This window comes from Antechinus flavipes, chromosome 3 (assembly GCF_016432865.1).
Source record: "Antechinus flavipes isolate AdamAnt ecotype Samford, QLD, Australia chromosome 3, AdamAnt_v2, whole genome shotgun sequence".
Classification (NCBI taxonomy): Eukaryota; Metazoa; Chordata; class Mammalia; order Dasyuromorphia; family Dasyuridae; genus Antechinus; species Antechinus flavipes.
Window position 1 is genome coordinate 559108736 of NC_067400.1, and position 14510 is coordinate 559123245.

Here is a 14510-nt window from a genome sequence, read left to right on the forward strand (position 1 = left end):
TGATATATATTTAAAATTATTTTATTGATAGTCTTATCATACTTCTATCATTACCCATTTAGTTGCAATCCCCTTCTGCTGCCACTCCTATGGGATCCCTTCTTCTTAACAAATAAATATAGTCAAACCTGCTACCTAAAATCAAAACTTTAGTTTTCTTTGAAAATATATCTCATCTTGAGACTTAACATGAATTTATGCTAAGTAAAATGAGCAGAACCAGGAGATCATTATACACGGCAACAACAAAATTATACAATGATCAATTCTAATGAATGTAGCTTATTTCAACAATGAGATGATTCAAATTGTTCAGTGATGAAGAGTGCTACTCCCAGAGAGAGAACTATGGGAAATGAATGTGGACCACCACATAGCATTTCCACTCTTTCTGTTGTTTACTTGCATTTTTGTTTTACTTTTCAGGTTTTTTTTTCTTTCTTTCTAGATCTGATTTTTCTTGTGCAGCAAGGTTAACTGTATATACATATATATACATATATATATACATATATATACATATATTGGATTTAACATATAATTTAACATATTTAACATGTATCGGACTATCTGCCATCTAAGGGAGGAGGTGGGGAGAAGAGGGGAAAAGTTGGAACAGAAGGTTCCAAGGGTCAATGTTGAAAAATTACCTGTACATATGTTTTGTAAATAAAAAGCTATAGTAATAATAACAAAAAGAAAATATTTTTCATTTTATTCAAACCACTTCCAATTGTCCAATGATGAAGAGAGCCATCTATACCCAGAGAAAGGACAGTGAGAACTGAATGTGGTTCACAGCATAACATTCTCATTCTTGTTATTGTTGTTTGCTTGCATTTTATTTTGCTTTTCTTTTTCTTTTTTTACTGGTTTGATTTTACTTTTCTTGTGCAGTACAATAATTGTATAAATATGTATGCATATATTGGATTTAATATATATTTCTACCATGTTTAACATATATTGGAATACTTGCCATCTAAGGAAGGCTGTGGGGAAAGGGGAGAAATTGGAAAATAAGATTTGGCAAAGGCTAATATTGAAGAATTATCCACGCATATGTTTTGAAAAAATAAAAAGCTTTATAAAAAAGAAAATATATCTCATATTGTACTGCTACTCTATAATATTTTTGCCAAGAGGTAGAAGGCAGGCTTTATATCATGAGTCACTGTATTCAACAAGGTTTTAAAGCTTATCAAAGTTGTTTTCTCTTAAATTATTGTGGTCATTGTGCAAATTGTTCTGGTTCTATTCATCTCCATCTGTATCAGTTCATACAAGTCTTCTCATGTTTCTCTGACTTCATACTATTCATCATATCTTATGGTGCAACAATGTTCCATTATATTCATATATCACAATTTGTTTAGCCATTTTCCCAATTAATTAATGAGCATCTACATTGTTTCTAATTCTTTGATATAATAAAAAAGTACAGCCATAAAATTTTTTGTATATAAGGATCTTTTTGTTTACTCTGCTTTTTATTTCTCAAGCATATATGCCTAGTGGTGATATTGCTGGGTCAAAGGGTATTTTCAGTTTAATATGACTTTTGGTCATATTAGTCCAAATAGATTTCCAATTTATAGTCCCAACAATAGAGAATGAATATGTCTGTGCTCCCACAGTCTTCCAATAATTGACATTTTCATCTTTTTCTATCATTGACAATCTGAAAGGTATAAAATATAATCTAAAAGTTTATTAAATTTGTATTTCCCTCATTATTGGTTATTTGATTCATTATTCCCATCTAGTTGTTGACAGCTTGCGTTTCTTCTTTGAAAAAAAGTTCATATCCTTTAACCATTTAGCAACTGAGAATGGTTCTTACTCTTTTATATTTTAGATTGCTTCATCTTTTTCCTTCATCTCTTACCTCATTCCTATTTAATTCTAAAATTATCTAAGAGAGGATAGGCAGCAGGAAGAACCTTCAACAATAGGAATACTCTATCCCCTTACCTTCCCCCTTTGCTCCAAATGCTTGAAGACTCATAGAGCTAGGATAAGATGAGATTCAACAACTTCTTTCCTTCTGAAGAGATGGAGGACCACCAGATCTTACCATGTCCAGTCACTGCCTCCTAGACCTCACTCTCTGACCAGTCTCTATTCCCTAGTTTCTTGTACTGTTATCTTAACTACTTATATTACCTAAGGAATACTGAGCCTTGTTATACACCCTACCCTTAGAAATTCCAGGTCTTTCCATTTGCCTTGAACTGATCATTCTTTTATATTTTGTCTCTTCTAATTAAAAGCTCCTTGGGAAGTAATCTATTTCACTTTTCTATTTCTATCCCTATGATTTAGTATATGCTTATGACATAATAAATACTTAATAGTGTTGTCATAATTCTTTCTATAATGTAAATATCAGATTTTTATCAGAGAAAATTATTACAAAGATTTTCATATCATTCCAGCTAACTGCTTCCTTAAAATTCTAGCTGCATTTATTTTTCTTGTACAAAGTTTTTCAGTGTTCCTTCTTTCCATGTTACTCATTTTATCCTCTGTAATCATCTGCATCCTTTAATTAGTTTAGAAGTTTCCCCCAGCCATAATTGTGAAAAGTATTTTCTTCCCTTTTCCTCATATAACATGATATGACTTTTCATATTTAAATTATGATATTCCTAATTGTTGATAGATGACATTGTTGATAGAACATTGGAAATGGAGTCAAGAAAACTTGAGTTCAAATCTAGCCTCAGAAACATGTGTCTCCTTGGGCAATTCATTTAACTTATGCCTGCCTTGTTGTCCTTATCTGAAAAATAATAGTATCTAACTCTCAAAGTTGTTATGAAAATAAAATGAGATATTTGTAAAGTGCTTTACAACCCTTAAAGTGCCACATAAGGGTACTGATGATAGTGTTAAAGGTTTTGCTTTAATTCAAGGTAAAATTTATTTTTCCATAAAAATACTTCTTCCTACTGTGCCAAGTTCTGCCCTAAAGAACCAAATAAAAAGCAAAAATAAGAAACAAAAACTCAAGTCTGATTGGAAACAAAAATTAAAACCTTTTAATTTTAAGTTGCTTGAAAAATTAATTCACTATGAATGGTAACATATACTTATAACCTCAACTACCTGACAAGCAGATGCTGTCAGATCTCCTGGGCTCAGGAATTGAGTATCAATAAGCTGTGCCAATCAGGTGCCCATATTAAGTTTGGCATAAACAAAATGAATCTCTTAAAGTTGTCTATAGAAGAGTGACTTGGACCAGGTCAGAAAGAGAGCAGGCAAAAGCTTTCACACCGATCAATAATAAGATGATAACCAAGAGTACACATCAAGCTTGGGCAAGATAAGAAGGATCAATCTAAAAAACAAACAAAAAAAGAAGAAGAAGAAGAAAGGGAAAGAAGGAGGGAAGAAAGTGATGGGTGAAAGAAAAAAGTAAGGTTGGGAGAGGGAAAAGAAAAGAAGAAAAGGAGAAACAGGAAGGGAAAAGGATGGATGAAACCCTTCAAATTCATTTAATATGGGAATGAAATGATCAAAACCATATGGTAGACTATGCAATCAGTGGTGCAAAAGACAGACTGAAAAGGAGATAATACTGAAGCAACAAGATCAATTATGAGCCTATTACAATCACCTAAGAGATGATAAGGATGTGAACTTGGGTGTGTAGTAACTCTCTCAGAAGCAGAAAAGAAAAATAGAAAGGCTTAAAAAATATTCCTGAATTACAATGAAAAGATTATGGTAATCATAGATGAGCAAAAAAGAAGAGTTAAGGATAAAATAAGATCTTAAGTGGAAAAAATTGGTTTAAAATTGGTATCACTGACAGAAAAGATGAAGATAGAAAGAATAATAGATTAAAGGGGAAAGATAGTAAGTTTAACTTTGGCCATGTTCATTTTGAGAAGCTAATGGGATATCCAAGTAAAGGTACACTATGGTGAGACTTCCATTAAGATAGGAGTACTGAAGGTAAAAATTCAGGAGTGATCTCTATGGCCAATATTATAAGAGTAATTATATTATAAATATATATTTACATATATTGTATATATGCATACCATATATATTGTAAATATATAGAAATATATTACAAATATATAGATAGGAAAGTCACTCAGAAAAAATTATAGAGAATGATAAAAAAATAGACCCTTAGAGAATAGCTGCTTTAAAAGTTTGAAAATCATATTGAAAACAAGAGAAATGATTAGATATAGGGGGGAAAACTCAAACCAGTAATATAACAATCTGTGAAGCCAAGAAAGAAGAGGGCCTTCAATAAGGAGAAGGGGCCAATAGCAACAAAGACTGCAGAGATGTAAAGGAAGATGACAAAAAAAAGAGAGAGAAACACTAATGGATTTAGAACCATAGAATTATATCTTATAAGGAAGCTCAGAAGCCATGCAATTTAATCTTTCATTTATACATGAAGAAGCAACTGGTGATTGGTGATCTTTAAGAGAATAGTTTCCATTCAATGAATGGAATATAATCTAGACTTTTCCATGATTTTTCAGTCATGGGAATCCTGTGAAGTCAAGCAGAATAAATCAAATCTTTCTAAATTTTTATAATTAGGAAACACAAAGTAAGCATCCACAATTATTTCCACAAAATGTTTTTTTCCCCCATGGCTAAAGTTTCTTCATTATTCTAATGGCCTTCTTCTAGGCATGATCTAGTTGTAAATGTCCTTCCAAAAATATGGAACAAGTCTAAAGCACAATATTCTAGATATGATCTAAGAAAAACTCCATAAACTGAGTACAACAGAATTATAATTCTCCTTATTATGAACATCATAAGACTCTATTTCTATGAATGCAACCTGAGTATGTTACTTTATTACTATGACATCACATGACTGATTAAAATTGATATTTCTGTCACTGATACATCTAGGTCTAACGTCCTGCTTTATATGGATCAGTATCTATCTTTAAACCAAATTCAACATTATAGTTACCCCTTTAAGTGGAATTCTACTACTGTTAGTACATTCTTTAAGTGTGCCAAGATATTTTTTCTCATTCATATTCTTTCATCTATTCTATAGTTATCATTCTCAGCTTTATGTCATGTATAAATTTGATAAACATAAAATATCTTCATGAAAATCCCTGAGGTGTTAAGCACACACATGTACACACACATATGCAAACATACACATATACACACAAGTTATGAGCAAGGCCAATGGTACTTAAGTAAATACACACCTCTAGGATGACATGGATACATCAATCAGCATACTTTGGGCCTAGTCAGTCAGTCACTTCTGAATTCTTCTAAGTTTATTGCTATTTAGTCTATAGCTTTCCAATTTATTCACAAAAATATCAATAAGTCATGTCTCAACACATATAAGTATATAAACCCTTTCTTCTTCCTTCCTTCTTTTTCAGCTCCCCTTTATGCACTATCTTCTCCTATTAAAATATATGGTGTCCTAAAAATCTTAGTTAAGCTGTAATAACTTAAAATTTCACTGAGAAGGAAAATATAGCACCTAGCATATGTCAGGCACTGTGCTAATTGTCTTTTTTAAAAAAACAAATATAACTCATTTTATTTTTATAATCTTTGGTAACATTATTATCCCCATTTTACAGCTGAAGAAACTAAAGCAAACAGAGATGAAGTGATTTCTTCAGAGTTATTCTGCTAATAAATGTCTGAGGCCAAATTTTATCTCAGATCTTCCTGACACTAAACCTAGCACTCTATCCATTGTGCCACTAGCTACTTCTATAGCAGCCTTCAAGACTTTTGTGACACACTGTATAAAATCCCAAAGGGTAGGTAGATTATCTTGCTTATTTGCATTTATATCCCTAGGATTTAGCACAGGGTTTAATAAATACTCTGGTAATTCAATCAATCTATTTTATCTTATCTATCTAATTCCTTGATCTATGAGATTCTTCTAAAAGAAGCTATGGACCTAAGGTCAGGACAAGCCAAATCTCTAAGACAACTCCAAACTAAAGCTTACAGTAATCAACAAAGTTCCTATGCTTCTTTCAGTTCAAAGATTCCATTAGGACCAAAGAGTAGTTATCTTCAACCCTCCTAAACAAAAAGATTTTCAAAAGGTTGTAAGAGAACTGGAACTACAAAATGCCAGCTTGGTGACAGTGCCAAACTAAGGGACATGAAAATAAAGCAAGTAAGTTTCTTGCTGCTTTGAACCCTTCTCACCAAGCATTAATTATTTTATTAATTATTAATAAAGATATTAAATATCTTTGCCCCTTACTAGTTGTGTAAACTTAAGCAGCTATGTAAGATAGCCTGTAGAAACTTCTATGCTTTAGGTCTCAAGTTACTCTTCAAAAATGAGGGAATTTGACTAAGTTTATTCCTACAAACCCATGGGTTATACACAGCTCTTATGACAGAAAATAAAATCCTCAGAGAACCTTGACCATCTCCCCTTCTAGTTTCCATCTGGGAAAGCAGCCTACTGTTGTAGAAGAAAGTATTGGTTTAGGGGTCAGAAACTGTGAAGTCAAACCCTAACTCCATTATTAATATAAACGAAAACAGCCAAGATGAGATGGTTGGATTCAATAGTCTTGGGATAATTGTAACATATATGGTTTCAAGGGCTTCAGAAACCAACTTATTCAATTCCCTTATTTAAAACATGAAGAAACCAAATCACACAGAATAAGTGATTTATCCAAGCTCATTCTGAGATGGAATATTTCAGTCCAAGGTCATTCTCTACTCTCTTAATTCAATTATCCTATGAAGCTCACAACTCCTCATTTTGATTCTAGACACATTTTAGACGGTGATTCTTAGATTTATTCTCATTGAATCTCCTCTTTGAAAAGACTGAACCTTATCTTTCTGTTCTCCATTACTCCTCTTCCCTTTCTGCTTGCTCCAGGGCTATGTGCTCCTCTCAGTCAGCAGCAAGCAAACAGTGACCATCTACTAAGGCGCAGCTGAAATTATGGCAGCAATAGAAATGACTATTACTTGGATATTTATTTCTATAAGTCTGTGCTTTTACCACATTAGGCATTTCTACAAGTCAATCAATAAACATTTATTAAGTATCTACTATTTTCCAGGCCTGGTGCTAAAAACTGGGGATACAAAAAGAAGCAAAGGAGAAGACAACAAACAAACAATAATATGCAAAAAAAGCTATAAAGAGGATAAATAAGAAATAAAGAGAATAGGGAAACTAAAATTAATTGAAATAAGATTGCAATACTGTATATGCAAGTTTTATTAACCAATGGAATTCTTGTCCAAATACTTCTATGAATCCTCCAAAGAGATGTCAACACAGGACCCTGGAAATCTATCTCTGGGTCTTTTAGTATCTTCTGGATACCAGTGCAACTTTTAAGCTATCTCTCCATGGTCTCTGTGGATGATGGCCATTTTTTTTCTAATCAATCATAGTCTTGATAATGTCATTTTGTGAAGTATCCTGATTATAATCACCATATGTCTCTTCATTGCCCTTTGGGAATCTCTAATTTTGATTCTTCTGAGAGTAGCTATTTCATGGTTGCCAGTCATACAGTATTACCAAGAGCACAGTGGTACTAAAAATACATATACACTGGCATAAGGAATAGCTTTCAATCATTCAAAATGTCATAAAACTTCCAAATAAAATTTAATCCATTTCCATTAACCAATTTCTGATTGCTTTAACTAATGATGATTTCTTTTTCTCTTTTTCTTCTGAAAGAAGAATTCCCAATTTCTGATTTTATCAGTGTAAAGAATTAACTTGATGCAGTTTGCCACTCCTGATACAAATCAGCAAATATTCTATCATTTAAAAGTCTTAAAGAGATGCCCAGATCACTGATCAATTAATGAACTGTCCAGGGTCACATAGCCAGATTGTGTCCAAGCGAAGATATGAATCTAGGGTTCCCTGACTCCAAGCACTCTTAAACTGTTACCATGTAGTTTGTTGAATGATACAAGAAAAAATATATTAAATTACATAGAATTTTACACTTATGAATTTACATGCATACATACTTATGTGGACATAAGTGTGCAAGCATATAATACCACACATATATCATCTCATTTGAGCATCACAAACTCTCCTAGAAATGGGTAGTACAAGTGTTATTATTAAGCTTTCCACGTGGGGAAACTAAAATTCAGAAGCTAGATCACTAAAGCTAGTAAGCAGTAAAACAAGGTATCAAAATGCAAGTCTACTAACTCTAATTTCAGTGCTTTTTCCATGGTTACATTGTTGTTGCTATTATTCAGATCTTCAGTTCCAACTCTTTATAAATTCATGAACCATATTTTCCATGGGGTTTTATTGAAATAAAAAAGATACTCGAATGGTTTGCCATTTTCTTCTCCAATGTATTAAAACAGTAATCCTCAAAGTTGTGGCCCAGAGAATTCTAGGGTTCTCCGAAGCCCTTTCAGAAGGTCTCCAAAATCAAAATTAGTTTTTATTTCTAATATGGTAAGTATTTATAAATATAACCATGTTTTATATATTTTGTATATGTAATTTTGTTATTTATTGTTTAGTTTATTATTATATTATATTATTAAATATAATATGTAATATATCTATAAATATAAACTCACATCAACAAAAACTCTTTGCATAGACTCATAACAATGTTTAATAATATAAAGATATTGAGAACAAAAGTTTGAGAAATACTGGATTAAGTAATTTAGTTACTTATCTGGGGTCACACAAATAATAAGTCTCTCAAGCTGGCCCAATATGAATTCAGGTCTTCCTTACTCCAGGCCCAGTACTCTATTTACCTAGCTACCTCCTTCTATAAGATTATGAAAGTCTTTAGAGTTTATGCCACTCAAAAACTATTTCCAGTTTCCTAATGTTTTGTGTTTTCTTTATGTCTATCTGGTTTTTGACAGAACACTAAATTCTTTGATGGCAAAGACACCCTAGCTCCTTCATGTCACAAAGCTAAACACTCAGAAAACCATAGGTAACATTAGTTTACTTGTATTGAATTCTAGTTTACTTCACTGTCACCAAGGATTCCAAAAGGCTGATAAAAAAAGTACAATGTAGGGAATACCTAGTCTTCTCTTTCTAGCCCCAATGACTCTCTCAAAGTTTTGCTTCCAAAATATCTGTACTAATAATAAACTCCCTCTTTTTATCTTCAAAACCACAAAGGAAGTAGATAGGAAGGAAATGAATTATCACCACATGTTGTCAAAAGTCCATAACTGAAAAACTATACACAGTCTAAGAAAATCTCTCTTTCCCTACTTGTCCAAAATCATTTCTTTGGAACCTCAGTTCTGGTGTCAATCAAGAGAAAATTAAATCTATCCATTTACCACTTAACTTTAGGGCCACACTCTTATCAAAAATCATTAATAAATAATTGTATAATATATAATTATATGTAAATTACATTATGTTTATGCTGTAATTTTATAGTAATATTTATTATAATCTAATAATAATTAACAATAAGATGCATGGCTAAGTTTTATAATAGTTTATGGCCAATGTGATATGTTAAACAATTATTTCCTGCTTCATTAGATTAAAAAACTTCACACTGGAGGAAATGATCCATTTTGTTTACTGCAAGGTTCTACTCTAGTCACCCTCCTTAGTATAAATGTGGGCAGAAAATTATGGCCAATTTACCTGGCAAAACAAAAACAAAAACAAAAAATACATCCAACACTACTTAATTGGCTTCTCATGACATTCCCTCAACAAGTGACCTTGCTTTGCTTCCAGGCTACACAGCTAGCACCTATTAATTCATTTAAAAATTCCTAGGAGAGAAGAATACCCTTTCACTAGTTTAATAACCTCTAGAAAGTACTACTCAGATTTAATCCAGCCAAAGCTGAATCCCACTTTCTCATTTGCTACGGAAAATTGTTCAGTATCATCCCATATGACTGATAGGTATTCTTTTGGGGAGGATTCAAGAGCACAATATTCACTATGGAAATCACATATTCCTCAGATATTCCATATCATTCACCCTCTGGTTTCTGAACATACCCATACCTAAGCTATATTGATAATAATGTACTTCTTTTTGAAGCCTTTTAGAGAAGATGTAAATCTTCATGATTCAATCTATAACATGACCATTCTGCTCAATAGAGTCTCCCTATTAGCCATAAGGCTACCTGATTTAAGGAGTAAAAAGGCCTTACCTTGGCAGGATTGATTGCTGTAATAACCCACACACAGTGGGCATTGTTGTCATACTGAATAGGGAAGTTAGGGGATGTGATGATGCCTGAAGGGCCACGGAGGTGAGCATCACACATTCGAGCTATAGAAAGGAAACAAAAAAGAGCCATGTTAGCACTGGCCACAGGTCTGTCCCCCTTGCCCAGAAGCTATAATTTCTTTCTGTCAGAAAGGTTCTCCATTGCAATCTTTCCTCCCATTTTTCAGTAGATTTAACTGATTGGTACAATAGTCTATAATACATGGGAAACGAAGACAAAGAAATTGAGTTGGCAACTGTTCTACCTGCTACTTAAAAAAATAAATAAAAGCCCAGAAGCTCATAAACTATAATCAAATCCTCTACTCATGATGACATAATTCATTGTTCTTGTTCCCACATCCTTCCCACCTCATTCCCCAACTTCCACATAAACCCCTAAGCTTTTTTGAGAAACTTTTTTTTCTCTTCAAGACTATTTAGGATTGTTTATCATTTAGTATAAATGGCCTTAACCCAAACCCCACCAAAAGAGCTCTAGATGGGAAAGGAAGGAAGACCATTTGGTGACCACAAAATGAATCCAAGAGTGGTATGACTACTCCCTTCTACCTGTAACGGAGAAAGGAACAGAGGAAAGAATAATGCCAAGTGGTCTAGTGTTCCACAGTCTCTAATCCAGGCACAGAATGCAAGTCACAAAGTCTTCAAAAGCTCTCCTGAGGACTTCATATAATTAATCCCTTGCCCCACTCCCCATCCCCCACCTTTGATATACTATATCTATTTGCCAGCTGAAAAAGGACATGTGATCTTGGAGTAGCTTCCAAGAAAAATTAAGTCCCTTAAGTCCCAGTTTCCCTCCAGAAAAACTGTTCCCCTTCCTTCTTCTTCTTTCCTCCCTTCCTTATCACAAGCCTCCTTGTGATAGGCTTGTGATAGATCTCCTTATGATAGATAATGTCAAAGACCTAGATGACATGCTCCTCTTTGTGCAAGTGATCGTCAGAGGTGGTAACAGAAATACTGTTACATATTTATCACAAAAGCCACATTCTTCTCCTTCATACTCACATGATTTTAGTTTTCTTGCTTTTTTTTTTCAGGCTAAAATATCTCTGATAAAGGTGTGATGTTCAAAATATATACAATATTGATACAGATATATAACAGAGTTCCATTGTCCACTAGGTAAGTAGCCAAACATATGAAAAGGCAGTTTTCAAAACAAAAAAATTCAAATCAGAAAGAAGAATAAATGAATGAATGGATACTCTAAATTATTAATAAAAAATCAAATAAAAAAATGAGGCTTTATTTTACATGCCTTAGAGTGACAAATGTGAGCAAAGTTGAAAATAGCAAACACTGGCAGGTTATAGGAAGAAACACTGATTGTAGAGATATGAATTGGCCCAAACATTCCTGAAAACAATTTGAAATTAAATTTAAAAAACAGAAAATAGTGAAGGGATTCTAGTACAAAGGTAAAGGTCTCACATATAAAGAAATATTTATAGCATATCTTTTTTTGTGGTAGTAAAATACTGGAAAGAAAATGTTACTATTGTTAGGGAAATAGATGAACAAATTATGGCATATGAATATAATGGGATATTAATGTGGCGTACGAAATTTAAAGTGACTTGGAGAGACTGATATGAACTAGTCCAAAATAAAGTTAACAAAACAAGAATAGTAACTTAGACAAAGTCCACAATAATATAAAGGAAACAATTCCAAACTCTAATCAATGAAGTTCTTAATTACAATTTTTGAGAAATGATGGTAAAGCATTGAAATAAAGAGATGATAGATGATGGTCATGGAGGGAGAGAGATACTATTGGGAAAGAAAAGTGATTTCTTTTTCAACTATCAATAAAATATTTCCTCTCCCCTCTCCCCGACAGACTAATTCAGTGTTTTCTAAAACCTAAATCTAAAGTGAGTTTAAGTTGTCAGTAGAACTAGAATCATACTAGGAGCATTTTAGTGAACACTACAGTTCTAAACAAACAATACCAATGTAATTGATCACATTGTTATGCATCTGATGAGTGGAGATGGGACTACATTAGTATAAAATTTTTCTATATAATTTTATTCACCAGCAAAGTGGGCTAAAATTATAAGTTACCTCTCCCAACACACACAGAGTAGATACATCCTTCACCTAGATGTTGCTACTAGATTCCCTTGCATCAGTCTCCCTGAACTAACTACCTACTAAGGCAAAGAAATCAATTTAGCAATTTTTTGGTGCTTCTGCTATCAATGAAAGAGTAATTCCAGAGAATCCTGAAAAAAAATCATTTTTACACCTCACAAAAGTTTCCTAATGGCTTTGGAATTTTCCCTAACCCTAAGCTCTGAACCTTTTGTTGCAATTCTTAGGCCAGTTGACCCTGGAATCTCTATGTGCATGTCCTCTGTTATTTTACTCTCTCTATTAAAAGTCTCATAAGATTTAATGATAAAGGGGATCTTAAAAATAATTTAGTCTAACCTGTTTATTTTACAGATAAAAACAATGAGACTTGGAGAATTTAAGAGACTAGCCTATAATCAAATGCACAGTAATTACCATGGCCAGATTATGGACTCCATGCTGGAGTCTTTCCACTTTACTCCTAACAAACCTTGAGAAACAAAGCAATTTAAGACTTCCCTGAGGATTTCTCCATCTCCAAATTGATATAAATAAACCAGGAAAGACCTATAAAAGAATTATGCTTTCTTAGGCATGTTCCTAAATGTGCTAAAAGTCCAAGTGCTGACCTAGGAGAACCCATAGTTTAATAGTACTAGTCACCAAAAGTTGAGTACACAATTTTAGTCAACAGATCCAGAACTTAGCATGGTGCTTGGCACACAATAGGTAGTTCCTAAATGCTAGGTGGTATGACACAAATTTCCCTACTGCTCATCTCTGAAATGACTGTCAAAAGCTGAAGAGAAGATAGGTTCTTTTAAAATACAAGTAGTCAATCTGGTTCTTGTAAATGCTGTTCTAACACTGCTTCTAGAATGGAGGTACTCTCTTGAAGCATAACTAGAGATGTAAACACTGAGATCTTTATTTTGTATAGTTGATCACCAAGCCTCACAGTAAATGTTATTTTATGAGCTTTATGTCTACATAAAGCGGTGGTAAATATAATACTTCTGCTATCTTGTCACATTATGTACTCTAAGGCACCTGGGAAATCCTGGCATCAATCACCATCTGGGACAGGGCCAGCCTTACATGCAGGCAAAGTAAGGCATTTCTTAAATGGAAAGATATCTGAAGCCTCAGCAAGACTCCAATGTCCCCATTCCCTTAAATTAACATTTATAATTCCATTGAAAAGAGCTTTACTGCTTTAATTTTATTGATATCTTTTTTTTAACATATCCTTTATAGCCACTGTTCAATGCCTCCCATCAAGCAATTCTTTTCATCAAAGGTTTTTGCATATCAAAAACTCTGATACTAGATGCACCTGCCGACTTCGATCACTGTCAAGGAGCAAAGGGAAATGTCTTTTAGAGTTTGTTTTTAAGGTCAAGACTAATCATAATTTTTGTGCTTGTCAATATTTTCATTTATTTCACTGTAGTCAATGGGGTAAAATATTTGCCTAGGTCTTCACTTTTTTGTATCGGTTCATATAGATCTTTCCAAATTTCTCTGCATTCTTCATGTTTATTGTGATCATTGATTTTAGAAGAGTTTAGAAATCACCAAGTTCAAATTCTTCATTTCACAGATTATGAAACAAAATTAAAAAAAAAAGGTTACATGATTTGCCTCAGGTCATAGAACTATCAAGTTTCTGAAGAAGGATTTAGACTCAGGTCTTTCTCCTCGGCATTCAGCATTCTATGAACTATCTTACCTCATTGCCTCATATTTCTGACAGCACAATAAAATTCCATTACTTTCATGCATCACAATTTAGTCATTTCCCCCATTGACAGCCTTTGTTTCTAATTCTTTGCTACTACTTGGTCTGCTAATAAATATTTTGACATTTATGCAGCTGAATTTAAAAAGAAAAATAATATATGCCTGTATTTGCATTATTTCAAACTGCTAACCATTAATTGATCATTCAGAAACCATTAATTAATTATTTACTATGTATTAAATCTTTCACTAAGTGTCAAAACTACCTGTCCTACAGGAGGTCACATTCTAATGATGAAATAATGTGTCAATTACTATGATGACCACGTATTTAAAATCAGCCAGAGTCAGGAATTCAGGTTAAGGGGAAAATCTTCAACCTTTATTCTTTTTGAGGTGAAGGGGGATTGC

At 33.1% G+C, this 14510-nt stretch overlaps 1 protein-coding gene across 1 annotated transcript in view; it reads right to left on the minus strand.

The window, feature by feature from the left end:
• The window catches only part of CSMD2 (CUB and Sushi multiple domains 2), a 1001023-nt gene that overhangs the window by 374711 nt on the left and 611802 nt on the right, over window positions 1-14510 (minus strand). The window contains exon 10 of the mRNA XM_051987630.1: window positions 10186-10307. Coding sequence (XP_051843590.1) covers window positions 10186-10307 — 122 coding nt within the window. The remainder of the gene's footprint in view (window positions 1-10185; window positions 10308-14510) is intronic.